Below are 14774 nucleotides of genomic sequence, written 5' to 3' on the forward strand. Positions count from 1 at the left end.
TCATTCCTAACCACAGTAAAAACTGAGATGATATCTGAATTACAGTCTTGCCATGAGGCTGGTAGTTCATGGGCTTCCAAATCTTCAGACGTGGATGATGCTATTACCTGTCAATCCTCGTACACTGCAGAATGTCAACCACTGATGATCTTTTAAGGTCGTTTTCAATGCAAACCATTCTGTGACTCTATGGTGCAGGTGCCACAAAGTGAAGCAAGGTAGTATTGAGTTTGCATGGGAAATATTAAATATATGAAGTGTTTCCCAGCAATGATCCAGATGCAGAGATGATTTGTGTGATTGAGGCAGTCTGCTGAGAGAGCTGCAGCATTTAGTCACAGAATCACAGGGTGCTGAGGTTGGAAAAGATCCCCAAGACCATTGAGTCCAACCTGTGGCCAAGCACTACCTTTACAACTAGACCACAGCAGTTGTTCCTTGAACACCTCCAGGGATGGTGACTCCACCATATCCCTGAGCAGCCCATTCCAATGCCTGATCACACTTTCCATGAAGAAATTCTTTCTAAAGTTCAGCCTAAACCTCCCCTGGCACAGCTTGAGGCCTCTTTCTCTTGTCCTGTCACCTGTGAGAAGAGGCTGATGCTGCCTTGCTGGAGTCTCCTTTCAGGTAAAAAGGAAGTTGTCTACCTGAAGCATTTTGCTTATTGTAATGCAGAGCAGTATTTCAGATTTGTGTCTTTATGTGAACTGTTGTTTAGAGATCCTGGCAAAAGTTTTAGAAGCTGCTTTGAAGACAGCATAGACAGGAATGGTAGTATGACAGCACCAAATACAAGGAGGCAGACATGGATGTTGAACTCTTTTTAATGAGAGATGCTCAGTGCAGAATGGTGTTTCAAGGCCAGAAATGCAACCCAGGCCTACTGGGAGTAATCTGTCTAACTTTATACTTTGCATATGTCTGATTTAGGAGATAGGTTTGATAGCCTTCCCCCAGTCTGAGCAATGAACTACACTGAGCACTTCCACAAGAACTGAAATACAGAATACCTGTATTGACTACAGAGGGCTCTGACTCTAAATACTTGGAAGTAAGCAATGTATGTGCCTCCTTTGTGATTAAAAACACATGATGGCCACTGAAAGATCCAGAATTTGATAACCTTGCTACCTGTGCAGTGTAGAAAGAGCTTGTCACTATAGTTCAGATTTAGACTCAGGTCACTATATTTAAGTGACCCTGGAATTGTTTGGTTTTTCAGATATTGTTGCAGTCATCCCAGACTTTTTCCTTTTTCTTTTTCTTTTTCCTTTTTTCCTTTTTCTTTTTGATCTATAGAGGTATGACAGAAAAATTACTTTTTTCACCTCAGAAGAATGCTAATCATCACTTTCCTGGCCTAAAGTCCTCAAAATGTCTTATCAAGTCCTGTATATTGAAGTAAGAATTTGGTTAAGAATATAACAATAACAACTACACTGCCCCTTTTATTAAGTCACTGAAACGCTACAAGGTGTTGGTACGATTCAGACACTAGAATGAAAGGTATCATAGTTAAGGCTTATCCCTTACTCTGCTAGAAATGTCTGTGTCTGTGATAACAGAAATTGAAATAACTGAAATTGAAATAATTGCCATTGTAATTTTTCTCGTAGTTATGAATGCTTTGGCCTGGCTAAGATTCTGACTGACTGAAAATTTGTTTTGACCTCCAAACTGGACAGAAGTGGAAGATCAACAAAAAGAACTCTGGTATTAGTCACAGCATGTCCTAACACACAAGCAGTTTAGGACCATAGCAAGCATTTATAAAGAAAGTTTTATGGCAACAAATATTTTGGCTGAGATATGACTGCAACACTTTCAGATCTTAAACTAAATTTGTGCACTTAAAACAGGATACTATTGTATAGAGTCCTTGTAAATTGTGGTTTGAATTTCTTCTCCCACTGTGGTCCATAGTTTTGACCAGGATGACCAGAACAGGAGTGCTACAGTGAAAATCCTCTCTCCCAACACAAAAGGTAAGAGTGCCCACAAAATTTATCACAACAAGGTTGGCAATGCCCATATAACTTGTCTGAGATGCTGTGGTTTCTATTACATTTCCAGTGCAGGACTCTCTGATTTTGGGTACCTGTGGAGCCCAAGAAAAAACAAGTCTGTCCATTAAGGATAAGCTCTTTTGGAGGCTATGTGCATGTTAGTACTCCATGCCATAATTTTCTAAGGTTTATAGTACCCTTGCAAGCTGTCATATAAAAAGCTGCACCACAGATTAAAGAGAAAGCAGTGGCCCATGAGCTATCATGAGGAAACAGCTGAGCTATCACTATTTTCACATGTAAGTCTTTACGGTAAGAATGCACACTTCAGAGCTGCCCTTCAACTCTAAGATTTAAAACTGATAATACACTCAGTAAGTACTATATGAATATGGCAGGGGAGTTAAATTAGGCTTGAATGGAAAGAAGAGCAGTGAAGGCAGAGCATAAAAATATGTACCACAGGTAACAGATCTCTAAAGACAAGAGATGCATTAAAAGCCTATTAAATAGAGTGAGAGAGAAGGTGATTTTAAAAAGTCATTATTGAACCGTGGAGAAAGCAACACAAGCTGCTGCTGATGTCTTGTTTAGTGTTTCATTAGTTAGACTAGCCAACAAACTGAAACATTTCCATAATAACCCACATTATCTGCAAATTTTAAAAGTTTAATCTGCCCCTCCCCTATGATTCCACTGAGAAACCCTGAAACAAATCCAGCTTTCTGGCCTTGTACTTTTCACTGAAACTATGCTCAAATATTAAGTCTCAACCAAAATATAGTATTCTTTGAGGTAATACTTTATGCTTTCACCAAATTTCTACAGTTATCTTACTTGTGGTACAGTATAATCCTACATTATGACACCACAAAATGTCTTAGAACAATTTATAAAATTACCCATAATAAAACTCTAATCTTAAAGATAGAATGGAATAAAAATTTTCTCTCATGTTGCTAATGATTTTGTGTGTGTCTCCAGGGCTGTCTGTGGTTAGCACATGTTCACAGGGTAATTTTTAAATGGGTTGCCTCCACCACGCAAATGGCCCCATGATTGCAGTCACCTTCCACTGTCACTCTGATGCCTACTCTGCTGAGTATAAGATGAGGTTCACAGAGGTATTACAAAAAACATTCTTAATATTAGAATGCTATTAATTACTTGAACTTCTTTCAGGGCTTAGTTCAGACACATGTGACAGAAGTATTTCTCATACCAAAAAGCCCCAAAACAAACCAAACAAAAAAATTACTTTATACTTCCCACTTAAGAAACAGGGTGTGTCAAAACAACTCTCAGACCTTTAGTGTTGTATGTCAACAACAACTCCCCACACCTACATGTTTTTCCAAGGAAGATGGCATGATAATTTGCAGTATTTGGGAATAGTTACCAAAAATATTTTAAGTTCATGAAATTTCTGTGTCAGCAAAATAATTTAGTTGTCACAGACTTCCTTGGGTTTTTCTTCCTTTTTTTCTTTTTCTTTTTTTTTCCTTTGGAAGCAAGTGAATCAAACAGTAAAGAAAATACATAAAAATTCCATGAAAGCATTGCAATTTTACTTTATGGGCTATTACTAAAGCAAATTCCCCCTTTTGAGATGTTTGTGTTCTGACAGAGGTGCTGCTTCTTTAGGCTGATACAAAAATCCCTTGCGTAGAGGCACCCGGAGACCTGAAGCCCTTCTTTTCCAGTCCCTGTGGGACTTTTCTTCCCACACGTTGCTCTTGCATGAGAGTTCACCCGGATATGTGACAATGAGAGCCCCTAGTGGAGCTCAGTTATGTCCAGCAGCCTGTCACAAAACGTCTTCCACAACCACTGCAGGATTTGCATTACTTGGATGTGTGTATTTCTACAAACGTTGTTGATGAATGAATGTGACCACGTGTTTCTTCATTTTTTCATGCACTCTAGCTAGAGACTACCTTGTGCACTGGTTCATCAAGTTTTTTATTTTCCTCTCTTTACCATTTCTAGACTAACTGATTATATTTTCCAGTTACTTCTTTTTTGTGAATTGGATGTAGTGTAAAGTTATATTGCTTTTCTCATTACTCTAATTCACCAGAAGAAAAAAATCTACTTGGTAATTGTTCTCACTTGAAGTGGTGCAGCAAACCTTACTATCAGATATCTTTAGTATTTCTACTTTTCTTCATGGTTTTCAGCTGTCTTGTTTGAAAGTGAAATTTTTATATTTCTTTCCTTCATTAAGTTGTTTGCCAGTGTCATGTAATTTCCTGCAAATAAGCAGAAACTTTACCTTGATATAATAGTTATTATTATCATTATTATTATTATGACATCTGGCAATTCTGGTTGAGTTGTGACAAACGGGGGGTCTTTTAGAGACTAAACCAATTTTAAAAGTAAACATCAACATATTACTGTAGCTCTGAGAAGTGTTGCAAAACAAAACCAATTTAACAAAACTTAATAAATTGTAGTGATGACTTGTAGGATAAACTTAATGCCATCAACCAATATTTCTTCATATTGAAGCATCAGTTTTAGAGTTGCATTTTATAGCTGATATAACTCGACTGAATATCTTTCCACTAAAGCCAATTTCAAAAGTAGATCACTGAAAAGTCTTCAGATCCTCAGCTGGATAAGACTGTTTCTGCATGCTGAGCTAAAGATCTGAGAGTTAAAATTTTCCCTGTTGCAGACTATTTCAGATAGTGTTAGCCATTATCAGCTAAATATACAGGATTCATACCAGTAACAGATTACTTCGGGTACAGGATTTAATTCAGAAGGAAGACAATGTGACTTTTTAATTCTAAAAATCTTAAAAGTCAGTCAGAAAACTGCTTTAAGATTTATCCTCTGGACAGCTTTGTCTACAGAGTTACTTTTAACTCCAGCTGGGCGGAGGGATCTGGATAGACTTGAGAGATGGGCTGATTGCAATGGGATGAAGTTCAATAAGGCCAAGTGCCGGGTCCTGTACTTTGACCACAACAACCCCATGCAGCACTACAGGCTGGGCACAGAGTGGCTGGAGAGCAGCCAGGCAGAAAGGGACTTGGGGGTACTAATTGACAGGAAGCTCAACATGAGCCAACAGTGTGCCCAGGTGGCCAAGAACGCCAATAGGATCCTGGTCTGTATCAAAAATAGCGTGGCCAGCAGGACCAGGGCAGTGATCCTTCCCCTGTACTCTGCGTTGGTGAGGCCACACCTTGAGTACTGTGTTCAGTTCTGGGCCCCTCAGTTCAGAAAGGATATTGAGGTGCTGGAGTGGGTCCAGAGAAGAGCAACAAGGCTGGTGAAGGGACTGGAGCACAAGTCCTCAGGGGAGAGGCTGAGGGAGTTGGGGTTGTTTAGCCTGGAGAAGAGGAGGCTCAGGGGAGACCTAATCAATGTCTACAACTACCTGAAAGGGAAGTTATAGCCAGGTGGGGGTTGGTCTCTTCTCTCAGAAAACCAACAGCAGGGCAAGAGGGCATGGGCTCAAGCTCTGCCAGGGAAGGTTTAGGTTGGATATCAGGAAGAAGTTCTTTACAGAGAGAGTGGTCAGGCATTGGAATGGGCTGCCCAGGGAGGTGTTGGATTCTCCGAACCTGGAGGTTTTTAAGGTGAGATTAGACTGGGACTGAGTGCCATAGTCTGGTAATCAAAGTGGGGTTGGATTAAGGGTTGGACTTGATGATCTCGGAGGTCTCTTCCAACCCAGTCGATTCTATGATTCTCTGATTGAATATTTTAGGGTGTGCAGCATGGCAAGGGCCTCCATCATGTATGGGGAAGGAGGATATGTGTGTGCCTGTACAGCTGCAGCTCTGGCAAACCTGGCCCCTACCACAAGGGTGGATGGATGAGGCCACTGCTCAAGTACCTGGTGGTGTTGCTCTACACCCCATGCTGGCCCACATGAGAGTTCAGCAGGAACAGACCTCCTTCATTACTTGGGAAGACTTAAGTGAGAGTGTATTTTTTTCTCAGCCATACAAAAAACTCCCATACTTCCCTTTAAAGGTTGTAGGTACAGACATCCTGATCTACAGGTGTACCTGAGGAGAATCATGTCATGAAGGTAACTACGAATTGCTGCCAAATTTCTTCTGCAGAATGTACCCCATTAACTCCTGGATGTGATGAAGAAAAACTGGAGATATCATAATCTGCCTCAGATACTGCTGTTCCTTTAATCACAGTATGTGTTGCTGCATTGTTTCTTGTAGTAGCTGCATAAAGTGCTTCACCTGCTTACTTTTAACTTTTTTCAGTTAAGGTTTTGTTATTCAGGGCACTTCTAACAGCCTGTTCAATACCCATAATACATGATACTTTGTTTCCTAGTTTAGAGTAAAAACATGTATTTCTCTATATTCCAGCTGCAGAGGAGTGCTCTTGAAGTATTTTAATTTGAAGTTCCTGTGCTTTTTGCAATATGGCCCAACAATTTGTCTCCTAATTCTTACAGAGCAAAATAGAAATAAATTTTAAACACAAAAATACCAAGAAAACTATAAAGTATTTGCATTTTTCATAGGAACAACTGTCTGGGAAACATTGGCAAATATGGCTGTGATTGGGCTAAAACAGTCACAGAATCACAGAATCGACTGGGTTGGAAAAGACCTCCGAGATCATCAAGCCCAACCATTGGTACAACTCCAGTCCATTTACCAGATCATGGCACTCAGTGCCACGGCCAATCTCAGTTTAAAAACCTCCAGGGATGGGGAATCCAACACCTCTCTGGGCAGCCCATTCCAATGCCTGATTACCCTCTCTGGAAAGAATTTTTTTCTGATATCCAACTTAAATTTCCCCTGGCAGAGCTTAAGCCTGTGCCCCCTTGTCCTATTGCTGAGTGCCTGCCTGGGAGAAGAGACCAGCCCCCACCTGGCTAGAACTTCCCTTCAGGTAGTTCTAGACAGTGATGAGGTCACCTCTGAGCCTCCTCTTCTCCAGGCTAAACAACCCCAGCTCCCTCAGCCTCTCCCCTGAGGACTTGTGCTCCAGTCCCTTCACCAGCCTTGTTGCTCTTCTCTGGACCTGCTCCAGCACCTCAATATCCTTTCTGAACTGAGGGGCCCAGAACTGGACACAGTACTCAAGGTGTGGCCTCACCAACGTAGAGTACAGGGGAAGGATCACTTCCCTGGGCCTGCTGGCCACACTATTTTTGATACAAGACAGGATCCCAGTTAGAACAAAAAGTACTTTGTAGCAGTAGACAGCATCTCTTGTAAGCTTTTTACTTAATTTTTTCACTTACTGGGATGTACAAATATTGGTGGAGTTCTTGCAACCAGAGTGAAAAGCATGAATTTCGTTTTCCACAGAGAAACCTATCCTCATCTGGAACTCAGCCTGGAAGGAGTTCTTGGGGGAGCCACATTTGTTCAGACTTCCAAAACTATTCCAGCAAGGTGCTGCAGCACTGCCAAAGGTTTCTGCAGTTCTGATGCACACTCTGTAGGTATCCCCCTCTACAGCACCAGAGGAGGAGGCCTGGACAGGATATGATGGCTTTGTGGTGCCAACCACAGCCAGAAGGTGCCACGTCACGGAGCAGAGCGGCATCTGGGGCCTGGTTACAGCCAGGATGTGGGACAGGCTGGATGGTGCGGGATGGGCAGGGTGGCACATTCCCAAAGCTAGTCCTGAAATTCTCTCAGCCCAGGAGTTAGTCAGTCTGGACACAGCAGAAATGTGATGCTAGAATGCCTCCTGAGAAACACCAACAGTCCAACAGACTGCAGCTTGAGCGTTGTGGGAGAAACTTAGCCAAATAAAAGCTAAATAAATAGCCCTTTTCCCTAAGCTGACAGCGTTTTGTAGGCACTGACATTTCAGTCGTTTGCCAGGCGTATGGAGCAGAAGCATTTCTGGATGTTAAGTCGTGGCTTCATTCCACTTCTGTGCCCCAGGTAACACGCAGTTCCAGCTACAACCACTTCAAAAGCCAACTCGGCATCTTTCTTTCAGCTTCTTCCCTGCAAGCGCCTACCGGGGTAACAGAAGATGGAATTTAGTCACTGAGCTGCATTCAGTTCTGCATTTAGTGCTTTAAAAATATTTCCAGATTGGAAGATGATGTAACTTTCCCTACCAACCAGCTCCAAACATCTCCTGTTTATTTACGCAGCGATTAAGAACGGGCTGGGGGGGGGGGGGCGGGGGCGGGCTTAGGCCAAAAGGGCGGCAGGGGCAGCAGCCAATCAGAGGGTTGAACTGCGGGCGTTAGCCAATCACCGAGGCGAGGTGCGGCGACAGCCAATCAGCGGGCCGGCTCCCGGCCGGGGCGGGGCGGGGAGGGGCGGTGCCGAGCGCTGAGGGGAGCGGAGGCGGTGCTGGCTGAAGGTCCGAGCGCGGGACGGGCGTGGGTGTGGACTGAGCTGACGCAGTTTAAACAGATCTGATGCGGGCAGAAGAACCTCCTGCTGCATATTTCACTTACTGAGAGCGGTGCTTATTCCCTCGAGTGCTTGGAGAATGAAACTGGGTCATATCCTTGAGTACTGTGTCCAGTTCTGGGCCCCTCAGTTCAGGAAAGATACTGAGGTGCTGGAGCAGGTCCAGAGAAGAACAACAAGGCTGGTGAAGGGACTGGAGCACAAGTCCTCAGGGGAGAGGCTGAGGAAACTGGGGTTGTTTAGCCTGGAGAAGAGGAGGCTCAGGGGAGACCCCGTCGCTGTCTAGAGCTACCTGAAGGGAAGTTCTAGCCAGGTGGGGGCTGGTCTCTTCTCCCAGGCAGGCACTCAGCAATAGGACAAGGGGGCACGGGCTTAAGCTCTGCCAGGGAAAATTTAAGTTGGATATCAGAAAAAAATTCTTTCCAGAGAGAGTAATCAGGCATTGGAATGGGCTGCCCAGAGAGGTGTTGGATTCACCATCCCTGGGGGTTTTTAAACTGAGGTTGGCCCTGGCACTGAGTGCCATGATCTGGTAAATGGACTGGAGTTGTACCAATGGTTGGGCTTGATGATCTCGGAGGTCTTTTCCAATCCAATCAATTCTATGATTCCATGATTCTGTACACTCGTTTTTTCTTCCCCAGACTACTATTTCTAGGCCACAGTCTTTCAGTTTTAAATTGGAAATTTGGAGCATGCTCGATTGAGTGGTTTTGATGTTTATTGATTGACACACCCGTGAGAAACTGGTGGTGCCTGGAGTAGCTACTGAGCAGTTCAGCTAAAGCTGTGTTAATTGAAATGCATTTACTGGGAGGAGTAGGTGCCATGTGGCTTCTGTATTGCATGAATGCATCGTTATGTTGCATTAAAGAAAAGTCAGTGAGACACACCAGTACTGTTAGATTGCAATTCTATTCCCTACCCTTCAGCACTTAGTGTGAGTGTACAGATCCATTCCCTTCTTGCAAACCCATCGCTTCTTATTCCACTCTTTCACACAAAGTCTGTTGGATTTAGAACTGATGGAGAGTCCAGCAGGTTGTCCAAGGAGTTTTCTTTCACATCCTGTTGTTTTGGTCCACTCTTCCTAACTGTCCACTCTCCTTGCATCAGAAGGTTCCCTTCTACTTTCTTGTCCATACAGTTTTATACTTTATTCCCCTTTTTTTTTTCTTGCCTGAACCTGACATTTTTATTTCTCCTGTGCTTCCTTTCTCTGCCCAGCCAGCAACTAGTCCCTAATTATTTTTTCCTCCACTGATTCCAGTTACATTCCTATCTGAAGTTGGTATTTCCAAATTTGTTACACAGGCAGTGTTAGCCTCTTGTTATGTCACTGACATAAATGATACATACATGAAAACAGCCTTCTGTCGCAAGCTTCCCTTACAGCCCTACAATTTATGTTTGTTACATTTAATTTACATTTTTTGATAGCATTATCTTACTTTAGCTTTGACTCTTGTACCTGATTTAAATTAAGAACAAATATTCTCTTACTTTATGCACATCTAAGCTACAAGATAGCCTGTTTTGCACTCTACACTGTGTCTCTGACCTTATATAGTTTTTGTTTCACTCCTGCTTCTCATGAGAAACTTGAGCTCACTTAGGGACCTGGTGTTCCAGCAGGGCTTCTTGCTCCTAACTTGCCTATACTCTTACAGCCTATACCACAATCACATGAGCTTAAGCTTATTGCTTAAGGAAGGTAATTTGTATTAGTTACATTCACTTAATTTAAAAAGCTTTCTGTGAAATAAACACCCAGAGGTACAAATAAAACAATGCCAAAAGTCCAGTTCCTTCAGATGAAAACCAAGTGTCCATGGTGTGTAGTTGGTGTGTTACATCCATCCAGAAGAACACTGTGTAGTTTGAGCAGCCTTCTTCTTTAGGAAATTCAGTCCAGGGTGCGTGTGCCAGAAATTACAAAGCTATTCTTGTTGAACCTGAATTTCAGCCTTCTCTTGGAACATTTTTAGATGATGTAGAAAGTTTTTAACTAATCCATATTCTCTGTATCTTCCAGATAGTTGCAGTGTTGAAAACATCACAAAACAAGATGTTTGCAGCTTTAAAGTACCATGCAACAGACTATTTATATGAGGTATCATTTTATTATTTCTCCTAAAGTCTGAGTGAATTATAGCAGTAACTGAAGAAAATATTGAGTTCATATTAAAAAAGATATCAAGAACTACTTTGTTGAAATTCTGTTTCAGAGAGGTTGTTGTGCTAGACTTGCACGCAGTGAAGTGATTACAAGGGGTTTTAAGAAAAAAACTGAAGTACAATTTTGCCAAACCTGAAGAGCATTAATTAGTTTCAGTGTCTGTTGCACTTGTGGTTTACTTATAATGCACCTATAATTTTCCTGCTTAGAACCTTCTTTGGAGAACACACTGTGCCTTTTAATGCATGAAGTTAAATTAAATTAAATTAATTACTTTCTGGAGAACTAATCCAATTTTCTAGCTACTGCAGTGTGCAGTGGGATAGTGATACACAGTGGTCTGCTGTATTACCTAATTCTTTTAGGGCAGAGGTTTTGTAACGTTTTAGTTTAAATTCATGGAAAGCACATTTTTTTTCACAACTACAATGAATATTTTGCATTTACAGGTTTTGATCAGTTAAGATCTAGAAACCTTGTGAAGTCTTGTTTTCCCTCCTGTCTCCATTTGTGATATTCTAACTGCTTATCTCTGAGGCACACTGTTGTAGCTGGGGTTTTACTTATTTAAATTTTTGAAGAAAAGCCACGAGCCAAATGAAAGACTTCTTTGCCAGATGGGTGCTTTTTCAAGGGGTGATATTTGTAATGTGTGAGCAGAAGAATAGGGCAGCAAGACAGGATGCCTTCAACAGTACGGGGAGAGTACAAGGACACACACCTGCACTCCTGGCACACAGGTGGAAACTTGCAGCCTGGGAAGTGGTCCAGCAATAGTCCTTGCAGTTAAACTGGGATCTGTGTTATGGAGCATTGCCCATGTCTCTTTCCTTGGAGTACAGGAATTGTTCCATAGAGTGCCTGTGTATGTACCTACTGTTCTCTTAGACTGTAGTAACCAGAACATTTTCTGTTGTAATTCCAGCAGTACTCAGTCTGCTGTTCAGAGTGTGTGTGGAAACCTTCTCCCAGTGGTTCCATTCAGTTTGGTCTTCTGATGTTTCCATATTTCCTACAAATTAGAAACAGATATGTCAGCACAACATGTTATGGTCTCTATGCAGAAGAAGAAGTTACATGCCTTTTCTTGTGTGAGTTTTGAGGAGGATGACAGTGCTGCCAGCAGGACAAATGGGTACTGTTAGAAGGGAAATGCTGAGTGACTGAGGGCTGCTCTGAAACAGTGTAAATCTTGCTCTGTGACACTGCCAGGAGTGCTGAATGGATGTGATCACACAATTAAGGGTATTACAGATCTGCTGTGCAGAGGACGTGCCATGCTCAAACTGCAGCTTCTTGTCCCACTTTTGTGCCTTTTACCCTCTAGAGGAAGTTAATACTGATTTTTCCTGGAACAAGTTGACTTCACTAAAGCTTTCAGTTCTTAGGAAATGCTGGAATTCAATGAGCTCATATCAAACTGATTCCTGCACACATCTGACTCAGCTGGGGATGGAATCCTGCTCTTAATGTACTTATTATGCATTTATATCAATTGCACATGCACTTTTTGAGCTGCTCTTTATAAGTGTATCTCTGAAGAATGGAGCCTCTTCAGTCATCAGAGATGCAAGACTGAGACACTTCAAGGTACTGAGTGGTGTTGGTGTGATCACAAAGTCATCTTAGAAGTTCCAGGTGTTCTGATGTTATAACTGACAATACATACAAGCTGTATGGAACTAATAAAAATTCACATAACATCTTTCAGTTAGAAGAGAAATTTGCAGAGACCTTTGTATTTCCTTGAGAAACGGGTAAACATACATTGATTAAATGCCATAACCATTAATAATGGCCTTGATAAACATGTTCATATATTTAAGAAAGGCAAAAAAGGTTACCAGATTTTATAATGTGAATTAATTCATCTTAAACTTGACACTTAAAACAATTTTATTTAATTTTTTTCTAAAATGTAAAATTTTCCTGGTTTAAGATGGTTACCTGTGATGGTAGCCCTAGGATTTATTTATTCCACTTCCCAAACATCAGTGACAGAAAAAAACTTTAGCTAATAAGCTAAAGTTAGCCTCAGTAAAACTGCATATCAGTGTTTAAAATTTCTTTCTGATCCCTGTTGTATTATTGCTTGTATCTTTTTGTTCAGTGGCCTCTACTTCTATAGTACCAGGTTGTTCTTTAACCTGAGAGTACTTTGAGAGCTGTTATGACGCCATTCTGATATTGTGTTTTAACCAGGAGAAGGGTTATCATCACCTCTTTCTGCTCCTGTGGTCTCAATCAGGAACTTCACTTTATTTTGTAATAAATGCACTTGTTTCAGAAGTAACAGCAATACCAGTCACCTAAACTGATGTATGGCCAGTAACACATAGAAGACCCAAGTTCAGCTGCCTGTATTTGGCTGATTCTGTCTTCTTTTATTCAGAATTTGTAAAAGAGATCACTGGTAAAAGGCACTGCTTTGACTTATGCAAGAGGGATTGCATTGGATTGAATCTGGTTTCTTACAAGAGCCTTCTAAGGAAAAGATGCTCCCTGATGGCAATAGCTTTTGCCTCTTTTGTTAAAATTAATCAGCATTTACAGAATAGTAACTATGCCACAGAGGATTAAACTGAAATGGAAAGATTTGTACTGGTGAAGTAGCAGTATTTCTTCTCATTGCTTCCCATGTCCTTCTTTGTTTCTTTGGTTTTTTTCCCCAACTTTCCTCTTATACAGGAAGGTTTGAAAAGTATACCAACAGTATGGTTTTTATGGTTCCTGTCCAGGTCAGTGAAATATTCCTGGTTTGTCTTCTGAGATGTCCGACACTCAAGCTATAATTGGCCTGACGGCATATGCTGAGATGAGTGGACATTTCTAGAACTGAAGCAACAGAGCTGAAGTGAGGCAGCAGACTTAGAACTCGAGAGAAGTTTCTGGTCTCATTCATTACATTCTCCCACACGCCTACAGGTGTTTGCTTTGTCCAATATGCCTTTTACACCGCAGAGTTTTGAGGAAAACTTCTTTCTAAGCTATGAACTTGTTAAATACAAACCCCTGTGTGAGAATAACCTCTCTGCTTCCTGAACTCGTTGGTTATTCTGTGGTTCTGTGCTGTTTATGAAGAGCTGCAGATGGGCTTCTGTGACAGAAGAACTGCTAGATAGTTTATGGAACTTGGTCTTCAGTGAAGAGTTACTGAAGTTGCCACAGTGACTACTTAATTCTAGAATTCAGTCAATTACTACCATGCTCCCCTATTTTGAGTGAAAACAAAAGGACTTAGAAGGGCTTTTGTTAACTTCTAAGGCACATGAAAGGTGAGAGGTTTTAGAATATTAAAAATACTTGAATCAGCAATAGTAGGAATGATTTTAAATTGTTTCTGGTCAACTTATACATGTGCCCCTTTATGAGATTGTTGCAAATGTTAAGATTAGCACTTCTAATTGCACATTCCATTATATGTTCAGGTTTGCATCTGCAGAGGTGTTATTAAAAGTTAAATAGCAAGTCAGGTTAATATTTTCTCTTAGCTTGGATTTTGTAAGTATTACAGAAGTAATAAGGTTTAAATATAAAAAATCATGTTCTAGGAGAAAACACTTGAAAACAATGGGAATGTTTGAAGAGGTAGAACAAAAAGGAATGGACCTGACCTATCTCTCATCATTTTAACACATGCCTTTTTTTTTGTGCAGAGCACAGCAAGGCAGAAGTTTTCCATCTGGAGATTATCACTCTGCTTTCCCGCCTGTTTACATCAAGATGAAAAGTATCATGTCACAGGACTGTTTGCTGATGACAAGTATAGGAAGCCATGGACTAGAAGTAGGTTATATAGTCCTTAAGATTACATTTACTGTGGATAAAGAGCTTGTGTTTGTCCATAATATGATAAATCTGGTAAAAAATAGTAATTTCCAGAGACAGGACTATGTCAGTTCATATAGCTCTTGAAGGTAGAACATATTTATTGCCTAAGTAGAAACAAATGGGTAATGGGTATTTATTTGTGTATGGCACCATAAATAATGGTCATACTTGATTAGTCAGTAGAGATCTCTGTGCAGAGAAGTGGTTATGGAAGAACAGCAATGACCAGAGATAAGTAAAATACTGAGTCTGATAAGCTGGGAAAGGTTCAAAGGATGATGCTGAGGTTAGGAGATATGGACAAAAAAATAAGGGTTTCCAATGACAAAGGTAAACATGTGTATGAAAGTATTTGCATCTTTCTGATGT

The 14774-nt window shown here is 41.1% G+C and overlaps 1 protein-coding gene across 1 annotated transcript in view; it reads left to right on the forward strand.

The window, feature by feature from the left end:
• The first annotated feature begins 4941 nt into the window (after nt 1-4941).
• Nucleotides 4942-14774, forward strand: part of SHOC1 (shortage in chiasmata 1) — a 55458-nt gene continuing 45625 nt past the window's right edge. The window contains exons 1-3 of the mRNA XM_071581549.1: nt 4942-5196; nt 10431-10508; nt 14231-14360. Coding sequence (XP_071437650.1) covers nt 4942-5196; nt 10431-10508; nt 14231-14360 — 463 coding nt within the window. The remainder of the gene's footprint in view (nt 5197-10430; nt 10509-14230; nt 14361-14774) is intronic.

This window comes from Pithys albifrons, chromosome Z (assembly GCF_047495875.1).
Source record: "Pithys albifrons albifrons isolate INPA30051 chromosome Z, PitAlb_v1, whole genome shotgun sequence".
Classification (NCBI taxonomy): Eukaryota; Metazoa; Chordata; class Aves; order Passeriformes; family Thamnophilidae; genus Pithys; species Pithys albifrons.